The sequence below is a fragment of the Sander lucioperca genome, chromosome 14 (assembly GCF_008315115.2).
Source record: "Sander lucioperca isolate FBNREF2018 chromosome 14, SLUC_FBN_1.2, whole genome shotgun sequence".
Taxonomy (NCBI): domain Eukaryota; kingdom Metazoa; phylum Chordata; class Actinopteri; order Perciformes; family Percidae; genus Sander; species Sander lucioperca.
The window spans coordinates 21470385-21481436 of record NC_050186.1 but is presented as its reverse complement, the minus strand read 5'-3'; the positions used below and the strand labels follow the sequence as shown (position 1 = coordinate 21481436).

The 11052-nt window shown below is 39.7% G+C and overlaps 1 protein-coding gene and 1 long non-coding RNA gene across 3 annotated transcripts in view; both read left to right on the top strand.

The window, feature by feature from the left end:
- atp1a3a (ATPase Na+/K+ transporting subunit alpha 3a) overlaps window positions 1-3231 on the top strand; it is a 36167-nt gene extending 32936 nt beyond the window's left edge. For both annotated transcript variants that reach the window (XM_031295585.2, XM_031295586.2), the window contains 3 exons: window positions 305-406; window positions 1151-1242; window positions 1753-3231. In XM_031295585.2, coding sequence (XP_031151445.1) covers window positions 305-406; window positions 1151-1242; window positions 1753-1781 — 223 coding nt within the window. In that variant the 3' untranslated portion in view covers window positions 1782-3231. The remainder of the gene's footprint in view (window positions 1-304; window positions 407-1150; window positions 1243-1752) is intronic.
- A 431-nt stretch (window positions 3232-3662) lies between these two features.
- LOC118493073 lies at window positions 3663-11052 on the top strand. The gene is made up of 3 exons (XR_004895023.1): window positions 3663-3917; window positions 5692-5784; window positions 10686-11052. It is a non-coding gene; the product is annotated as an uncharacterized LOC118493073 (long non-coding RNA).

The following is an 11052-nucleotide window of genomic DNA, read 5'->3' as shown; positions in this document are numbered from 1 at the left end:
TACAGCTGTCCTCAAATTCTGCCTGCAGAAAATCAACTTTGAAGCCATTTTATGATCCAAAAGTAGGCTTAGATAGTCAAGGATGTAGTCCTCTGTTTATAGAATAGCATAGAGACACCAGATGACCATCCCAAGTCTTTTCGATGGCAGGGGATATTAATTCCTTTGCTGTGGATTCCTCCCCTTGCCATCTTTAATTAGGAATTTCCTTCACACCTGATACTTTGCTTACTTTGTCTGCCTTTATCCCTCACATCTCTACCATGTGTGCACTGTAATTAACTCACTTGCACTTGTCTTGCAGGAATAAGATTTTGATCTTTGGTCTGTTTGAGGAAACAGCTCTGGCTGCTTTCCTGTCCTACACCCCTGGTATGGACGTGGCACTCCGGATGTACCCGCTCAAGTAAGTACAGTAACACGTCATAACATTACCATGACATGCAGTCCGAAGATGCTTTACTCTGCATTACAAAAGAGTGTGTTATTGTGATCCCATGACTTTGTCCTAAAATCACAATACAATCCATTTTCTCTTGTGTTGCTTTGAAGCCAAGTTTTTGTCATACATCTCATATTATATTTCAGTGGTCTTAACATGCCCACATCAGCAAATATCACAACCTTTATTGGTTAGTAATAAACTAAATATTGTTTACTTTTAAGAAAGGTAATTAGTACTTAAAGGTGCTATAGGTAGGATTGTGAAGATCCAGGACTTGGCCAAAAAATTTGAACATCGACAACTTCTCAGTCCCTCCCCCCTTTCTGCTAAAGCCCAAAACGGTCTCCTAAGCCCCTCCCCCCACAAGGGAGAATGAATGCGTGTGCCTGAGCAGTGATTGACACGCAGTTAGACACCCCCCTTCCCGGCCCTGATTGGTGCATCTGAACAGGGAGCTGTGGATTTTGGCAAATCACACTACAGGCTGTAGGTGGTGCCAGAGGAGCCAGATTTCTTTTTTTTAAATGACCTGCTTCATGTAGTTCTACTGGAACATAGGGTCAGTTTCAGCAACTATGACAGAAAGTTAGTTTTATAAGTCTTACCTACTGCACCTTTAATGAGTGCTGTGTTCTTCATCGCTGTCTCCCAGTTTTGACCCGGGCACTGCTCTCACTCTCCATCATTCCCTCCGTTCTCTCTCAGGCCCAGTTGGTGGTTCTGTGCGTTCCCGTACAGTTTCCTCATCTTTGTTTACGATGAGATCCGAAAACTCATCCTTCGCCGAAACCCCGGAGGTAAGATAACACACACACATGCACACTCAAACACACTGTACACGTGTACTATCTCAGCTGCACAGTAGTGTGGTGCACTGAACAGACTATGAATGAAATGTTTTTTCGAACAACAAGCATTTTGTTGTGTGTGAATCTGCAGCCTGAAAGTTAACCACTTTCAATGTTTATGAAATAGGTTAGATATTCGCCTCATCAACTACTGTACACATGTTACACATTTATTTACATGTCAGTATGGATCTTTACAGGCTGAAAAGAAGAATAAATGTGATGGAAAAACATCACATTAGTTATACACAACCTAGATCACAGATCAATCATTTATATTTTTAGTACCACTGCATCAAGCTACACATTTTTACAACGTGCAGGATAATATCATCCAGGACCTTATCATTTAAAATAATATTTTGATCTAATTTCAATCAGTTAATTAAATAATTTGTTATATAACTATTGTATCTTTCTCCTTGTTTCCCTCTTTTTCTCTTCTCTACGTCTCTACAGGCTGGGTGGAAAGAGAGACATACTATTAAATTATCAAAGCATCATTTACTTCTCCCCTGAACGCATCCCTTCTTCTCTATCTCCCTTCCCTCTGTCTCTTTCCTCCTTCCCTCCATCCATCCCTCCTCTCCTGTCAACATACTCAAACTCCTCTTCCTCCTCTCCATCCTCATCCCCTAAAGAAACAAAAAAATCAAACGGCAAGACGATGCGAGGACCAACGACAGAGGAGTAGAGATGGGGGTAGGGGGGGGTCCTGTTTTTTTTCCTATCCAAAGTCTATACAGCACTAGTCTGCCAGTAACACTGATGTGCCGGTGCTTATTACTGCACTGTTAGCTGCAGCCACTCTTCATATGTGTACTCAAACTACACCGCTGTGTGGAATCGAATAAAAGGTTAGAATCACAAGAATAAAGACCAAACCCGACCTGTTCCACTGCGACAACTCTTGCCAAGCAGAACAACAACATGGCAGCTTCCGTTTTAGATTCTTAACTGGCGATTTGAGCGGGTGGGTGGCGTCTGTTCGGGGTTTTTTTGTCCTGCCAGAGAAAAGCCACCGAGATCCAGCTCTTTAATCACTGCCAACTACGACGTTACTTCTTTTCCTTCTTCCCTCCTTTTCTCTCTTTCTATTCCTATGTACTCACTGCCAGTCTTCTACTGCCGTTCTCCCTCCTCCTGCTTCTCTTCTTCCTCCTCCTCTTCTTCTTCCTCTTGTTTCTCCTCTCCTATTAATAAAGAATCAATCTCTCATAAACCTTGAGCACTCGCTCACGTCCTCAACAGGGTGGATAAAAGGTCATTTCCTCTGACTCCTTCCCTCCTTCTCTGACTCCTTCCCTCCTTCTCTATCTCCCTCCCTCCCTCCTCCTCCCCCCCCATGTGTTTTTTTCTGCTTGTGTTGTTGTTGTTGTTTTCTAAAAAGACGACGTGTTTTTTAAGAAACAAAATTGTTCGTAAAAGTTGTTAATTTGCGAGTGGGGTCTGAGAGCTGCTTGTTTTCGGACATGATAAGGGACACTGTCTGTTCCTCTTCTCTTTCTCTCTCTCTCCCCCCCCCCACCCCCCCCCCCCCTCGCCTGTCTATCTATCCCTGTTTGTTCTGTCTGTTTGTGAACACGGTGCAAACCCTCCATCCCTGTAAACACCCACTTTTACCACCTGCCTCCTCTTATTCTCCCACCCTTCCTTGCCCCTGCCCCGCAACCTCCGCCCTCAACCCCACCCGACTTCACCCAAAAATACAATCTTTCTGTGTCCTCAGAAAAAGAGATTTCTCTCCGATTTCATTATTTAAATCAGTGGAAATATGGAATAAGGCACTGTACTTTAACTTGCGAAACAGCAGCAAAAAACAAACAACAAAATGAAATAAAAAAGAAGGATCTCTCTTTTTCAGCTTGGTCTCCAGTATGTTTTTGTGTGGAGTTTTGGCAGAAAATGGAAATAAATGCTCTGACCAAGTCTTATTTATGGCAGCAGTGTCAAGTCATCTGTTCCCTACCTTTAGAGGAAAATGAAAAGTGCTCATATTATACTCATTTTCAGGTTCATAATTGTATTTAGAAGTTATATCAGAATAGGTTTACATGGTTTAATTTTCAAAAAATACCATCTTTTTGTTGTACTGCACATTGCTGCAGCTCCTCTTTTCACCCTGTGTGTTGAGCTCTCTGTTTTAGCTACAGAGTGAGGCATCTCACTTCTGTACCATCTTGGTTGGGAGTCGCACATGCTCAGTAGCTAGGTAAGGACTACTAGCCAGTCAGTTGCAGAGTATGAGGGCAGTTTAAGAACAGTGTTTTCTGTTGGAGATGGTAAGTCCCTTTGGGGTGGACTTTGGGCTTTTTCACTTTGTAAACCTATAACGTGCACAAAAAAGATATATAACACAATAAAGGAAAGGGAAAAAGCCAAAAAGCATAATATGAGCACTTTAACACATGACGTTTCTAGACATATGCCATTATGTTTGTAGACATAATTTAGCAGAAATGTTATGGTTCAGATTACCGGAAGACGTATGAAGCAGGATTGAAGAACCGTCTTTGTTCCAGATGCTACACTTCATTTCTGTAATGGACAACAGGCTCATTGATTTCGATGACACAGCATCCATCAATTCAACACTCACGTGAGGACTTCGACAGACTCCCCAGGTATCACATTCATATTTTCAAGAACATAAAAGGTCTCACCACTTAATCTTCCTCAGCAGTTAGAGGGTGCCCAGTTGTCATGGCAATGTAGGTTTTAAATGTCTTTTATTTTTATTACCTAAAACCTAAAATAACAGATTTTTGCCACTTGGGGGCAGCAGACACAAGTTGAAACCATGGACTATAAAATGTTGAAACACAACATTGATACATCATTAACTTTAGAGTTGATATGGAGACCTTTTTAGCAAACAAAAACACGGAGCATCATTATGTTTTAAGTCCAGTATTCGCTCTCTTTTAAATCAGTTTTTGGCCTACTAACTCCTGAGGTAAATATCTGACTCTTTAGCTGCTAAATGCTCCACAATGTTCACCAGCTAGTTGCTAACTGTGTCTGTCCAGTCTGTCTGCTGTTTGGGGATGAGCAGGTAGTGTATAGTGGCTTTTAAGAAGTTTCTTTTATTGAAAACGACGCTATGAGAGTGAACAAAAACTAAAGTTGAGGGCTGGACAGCTAATCAATGAGCTGAAACTCACTATAAAGCTCCGTAAAGCTGAGGGTAGCTGCACATTATGGCTGCTTTAAGTACTTCATGTCCATGTTGTCAGAAACATTTGAGATAAAAACTATTCTTGACTGAAATCTTGACCTGCTAATGAAGATCATGTGAGACAGGGTTTCCACAAGGTCTAAAAAAATCTCAAATTTCAATATTAGGCCTTAAAAAGTCTTACATTTGCTGAAGAATTGTGTTCTAGGTCTTAAATAATTTCAACAAACAGGTATACATTTTCTCATTGAAATGCTCCCGCAGCGCTTTACAATGTTTTTTTATTCCGTGGTGTAGCTCTTTCTTTTCCTACTCCAAATATAATTTGCTGCATTAACGACTACAAATGAGACCAACATGCAACTTATATTGCAGCCAACTGCACAGCAGCGCAAGTCTCTTTCGGAACAGATTTTATTCTTTAGCTATGGGGAAGTGCAAGTTTAGCGATGTGTCCGGACTCTGATATTGACATTTTTTGTTTTGTTTTTATGCCATGGTATAGGTCCTAAATTTCATTTATAATGATCTTAAAACGGTCTTAAAAAGTCTTGGATTTGACTTGGTGAAACATGCAGAAACCCTGTGTGAGACGATCGAAAGCTTCGGGGCAGCTGCTAAATGGACCTTGTGGTTTATTTGTTTGCTAATGTAAGCACAAGCATGAACTTTCAATCTTAACACTTTTAAGCCAACGTGGATGAGAAGTGCTGAAAGTGCTAAGAAATAACAAGTGGGCCACTCCTTCTGCTGAACAAGAACATGCTATATGATCAAAAGCACCAGAAAAATGACTGCATGAACCTTTTAGTGAAATTGTTACGTCTCAGGATAGCGGAGACGTCTCAGGAATGTTTCACACTGCCATATAAAGCTTGCTTTATCATGGCCTGTTCACTGTGTTTATCTGCCCGATCAACAGTCAGGGCTACAGTAACTCCCTGTTGGTTTGTTGGTTTGAGAACGCTGCGTCTTGCACATGAACAGGGAAAGCTTGTGTGTCTCCATAGGGATTAAACAGCCTTCGGGGGGATATGTCATGATTTGAACAAACGGAAGGACCAGGACAATATTTGGCTTGAGGTTGGAATAACCGCAACACTGGTAAAGGCACACAGATACGTCTTCAAGGAACATAGTCTATAACCATCATGTAGCACTATAGAAACACTGTTGCTCCACCTTGTATTACAGAGCCTCTTTACAACTGTTATTTGCAGGTTCGTCATCCTACTTGGCTTTGGAATCCACCACTGGGTAAAAAAAAAAAAAAAGAGGTTTATTTCCTGAACTGTTCATCCCTTCTGACTCAAGTAAGTGTACAACAGATTGTGTCCGAGTTAACTTTTATTTTCATTCAAATAAATGTCTGTTAAAGCTTTAGTGCGTAACTTGTTTATATTACTGAATGTCCGTTACATTCAAGCCATTGCCAAATGAGTTGATACAAAGCACACAAATCCTCCGTGTCCTCCTTGGCTACAAGCAACTGCGTGGAGGAAGGGGGGGGGAGCGATCACAGAAGGCTTGTATCATGTGGATGCAACAACAGTGTTGCTGTCATTACTTAAAATTCCTCATGGGGGAAACAAACTACGCACTATAGCTTTAAGTCACTATCTATCGCCGAATGAGGAAACACAACGATAATTGAGCCTATGGCCCACTGATACAAGCCCTTGCATTTGCAGTATTGCGAACTCGGTGTCTGTGGATACCCAGGATACAAAATAGAGAAATGATAAGACCCCTCGCTCGAAGCAGCATACTGTGTTTTTCCAGTCTCTGCTAGCGTTGTGAGTAAACGGTTATTATTAGCATATAAACAGAAGAAGAGCGATGACTACAGACCCTATTTTTTTACAGACTATGCTACAGGCAATTAAAAACCAAAGACAACAAATCTTCGAGCCTGTAACTTTAGAAGATGAAATATAAAGCAAATTGTTAATAGTAGCATGCAACCGGTAAACCTAATGCTTACATGAAATTAGCAAGACCCTGTGTGATTAGTAGTTAACAGTTTAGACCATTTACGCCAATTTCAAAAAGATAATGAATTATATTATAATAATTTAAATAAAGATTATCACATGCCAGACCTGCAGAATTCAGAGTTGAATTTTTTAGTAGCTAGAATGTAGCTAGTTAGAGACCTTTTTCACTTTTACCCCATTCAAAATAACACAAATTGATTGATTGAATTGAAATTAATTATAAAAAAAAAAGTTATTAATAAAAGCCCAGAGTCAGGAACAGTCCGTGACTCTGTTTGGGTTCGATAGTTTTACGCTTCTACTTTTGTATGTGTGTGTGTGTGTGTGTGTGTGTGTGTGTGTGTGTGTGTGTGTGTGTGTGTGTGTGTGTGTGTGTGTGTCTCCATCCACAGTATCCGTGTTTCATGAATACTATTTCAAGGCTCACAGAGCAAATGAGTGCTCCTGCCCACTTGACACACACACACACACACACACACCCTTCTAACCCAGGGATATAGGTCACCTCATTTATGAGTTCATTGGTTTTCTTTCTGTCAGGAGTTTCGTGCAACCTTTTATGATTTCTTCCTGTTGTTTATTAACTGCAGTTAACCACTTGTCTCCTAAACACAGACACATTATTATGTATTACCCCCCAGGTCAATAATATTAATATGTAGTTTAGTTTGGTGTAATTCATACAAAACATGTAATTGCATGTACGATAAAACAGATAAAAGCCCCGTTAGGGAAAAAATATGTATGCAAGTGTGCATCAATGGAATACTTCCTGGGTACCTATAGAAACAAGTGAAGTGCTGGAAACAAGGGGTACTGTAAAAAAAAAAAAAAAAATGTTTAGGGGGACCTAGAATTAAATTACACTGTAAATACTTTTTAATTGCCCTGTACATGTTGAATAAGTACAAGGTAGAAACAGGGTACCTGCAGAATTAATACCTAATGTCCCTACACAGCAGCTATGAAAGCTTAATTTAAAAAACAAAAACAAAAAACCTTTCCAACGTTGATACAGTGAACTTTATTACACCCTGTCACTACACTAAAATGACAGTGAGAAGTGCGGTAAATAATAGAAGACAGCCCAGTATTTAATCAATATAAACATACTTGTGCTGTATACTATTTTATAGTTATACATTTTTTATCCCAGCCAATCCAAATGTTTTGTTCCCAGTAACAACAATAATGTAAAAAAAGAAAACATCTAAAACATTAAACTATATTAATAAAAAGTAAAACTAATTTTACTTGTATTGGGCTAAACCTGTATGTACTATTATAATCCTTTTATCTTTTTAGGTGTGGCATTGTACGATCTGTCCAGGGACAGCAGATGTAAAATAGCCTTTTGGCTAATTCTGGCACATTTTACATTTTTATATGTATTATTAGTGTGCATTGTCCCTGTGAAATAAACCTGAAATAAAATAATAATATATAACTCTACTTTGCATAGTTCTAACTAAAGGGGAAATTAGTGTATGATAAACCAAATGTAAATATTAGTTTTTTTGATGATATAATATACTATAAACACTGTTAACTGATTGCTTTAAATATAATATTTTAATAATAATACTGTATCCTGTAAATATTGAAAAGGTAGTGTTTAATTTAAAAGAAAAAACTACAACACAGTGTGATTGATTTCTAGGTCCCTCCTAAACACAAATTTGTTACCTTAACCCCTCACGTTTCTCTTCTTCCCTTGTACTTACATGTACCGATAAGTATTGTATTGATACCCTGTGTAGAATAAATAATTACACAGTGATTTGCAGTAATCTAAAGCCGTGTCCATTTTGCTGCTAATACTTTTGTACTTTTACTCAAGTAGGATTTTGAATGGGAGACTTTCCCTATACTATACTATGCTATACAATACTTCTTCCACTGTAGGTGTACATGAAGTCACTCAATTCAAAACTCAGTACATCTTTACAAACATTAGACTTCAACGTGTATGTTGTTTAATTTAAAATCATTTAACATTATCGTGTGCTGTGCTCGCTTTCCTTTGTGTTCTCTCTTCTCTCTCTGTAATATAAATAATAGGCCCATCTTATAAGCCCGTGTGGGCTGGGCACCCTCGGGTGTGTGACACTTGAATAAAAGTATTTCATTCATATGGACACACACACACACACACACACACACACACACACACACAGAGCTGTGAATCTGTTATCAAACATCGGTTAGACTAAAAAAGAGAGTAGATGCCTTATAGCGCTGCAGCTCCACTCATTATGATGCTCACACACACACACACACACCTCCCTTTCTTATCCCCCATAACAACCACACTAAACCACCTTTCCTCTGACACACACACACACACACCTTCTCTCAATCTTCTACCCACTTACACTCTCAGCCCCCTCCCACTACCACCTCTTTCCTCCAAATCTCACACACACACACGCATCTTCTCAATCTCCTACGCGATTACACCCGCACGCTAAAACCCCTTTTTGCACACCTCCCCAACACACACACATCCCTTTCCTTCCCTAAAACCCTTTTCGTTTCCTCTGACACACACACACACACACACACTCTCTTTTTGTCAACCACTAACCCCCCTCCTCCCCCTCCTCCCAGTAATCTGGCTGGCCCGTGGCCTCCTCTCTCGCTCCACTGTTCTGTGTGATAGAATATCGATCGGTTTGCCTCGGCTCGGCGTGGAGCAGGAGGAGGGGGGCAGCTGTAGGGCTATAGGATGTGTGTGTGTATGTGTTTTGGGGGGTGGGGGGGGAGGCAGTGGTCAGACATGCTCCAAGGTTGTTACCACAGCAACTGCGGGATGGGTCAGAGGGTTGCCATGGTGCCTAGGTCGCAGGGTCAGGGGGAGGGTCTTGGAGGGCTCTGTGTGTGTGTGTGTGTGTGTGTGTGTGTGTGTGTGTGTGTGTGTGTGTGTGTGTGTGTGTGTTAATGGGAAGGGAGGGGGTAGGCGGGTAGAGGAGAGAGCGGTGTCCAGTCTAGCTATATTGGGTGTGTTAATAATAAATGGTGTTGTATGTGGTCGCTGTCTCTTTCTCTCCCCCTCCATCTGTGTCTCTCTCTTCCTCTGTCTCGGTGTGTGTCACAATAATATATAAAGCAGTAGAACATCAGCTTGATTCAAACCTAGACTTTAGTTAAAAATACACTTTAATACAGAAGACTTTTGTCATCGAGCTGTGCCTTATAAAGCAGTAACCAAAGTATAAAAGTAGATTAAAACGGAACAAAGGCATCCTCAAATGTTTTAAGATTTGACATCCATCCAGACGCACGCACACGCACACACACACACACACACACACACACACACACAAAAAAAACATCTTAGAAAACGTATGTGCAGAAAGCCAATAAAAGAGTTAAACAAAAACAGTGTGATATTAATGTTTTTTTGTGGACAAATTCCACATTCACAAAAAGAAATACAGACCTGCTGTGAGTATTTATGATGAAATAAAACAACTCAGAATTTATTACATTTTAAAAATTTTGTTTTGTGATGCTTCTTTCCCCTCACACTGCGGTAACCATTCATGTGTTGCAGGAAAAGATTGACTAAATCTGATCTTTGCACTATTGTTTTTCACCGCTTGTAACCATCAGCTCTAAATGTAAACTTATTACTCTTAAATTCATTACTGGTAAGTATGTCAACTTCTTTATTTCGCTTTACATCTTTACTGTACATCACATCTCTTTTAGCAAAAATTACAAAAACATTGCTGTCTTTTTAGTATTTTATGGGCAGCACCATACAGAACAATGTGTTTTTTTAGTGACATATATTTTCCCTAAATGAATTAAATGAAAATTGCATTAACAGTAACACTGGAGGAGAATATGTCGGTGTCATTTAATTCATTAGTTGATAAAAAAAATTAAGAGTGTGTGTTACTGAAGGAAAATCCCAGATGAATCATGGGACTTTTTTTTTAACAACACACACATCCTGAAAGAGTAGGAAGGCAGTGTAATATAAAACCATCATGAAATGTGTCACAAACATCACGTAACGTGCAAATTCCACAAATCAAAAACACATTTTGGTTGTTCTATAATCCATTTTTAAGCTCTGTCATCGGTGACGTAGTCGAACAGTGAGAACATAAGAAAGCAGAACAATCCCTCTTGTGTTGTACAGTCACGTTGTGTTTGATGAAACCTGCTGTGCGAGAGCTCAGATTGTTTGCACGTGTTCTCTTCAGGAATACGCCGAGCACGAGGACAGCAGCTACAGGACGCACGGAGAAGAAAACGGGTGAGAGTCTGGGGTGAGACTGGCGTAGATTGTCATGTTTAGAAGCTCTGAAATAAGTTATTTCCCACGATGCTGGGGTTGACCACGTGCAATTAAACACAAAAGCTCTGCGATAAATACTTTTTTCAACTTATTTATACACTGAAACTTACAGTAATATGCCCAAAAAAAATATTTGTTGAAATAAAAGAGATGAGACATATAGTGTGTTTTTTTGTATTTTTATACAGAAAAACTTAACTCCTTACAACAAAGCCAGACAATTCTTAAAACGATGGCATCAAAAAAACACAAAGCTGAAAAACCTCACATTT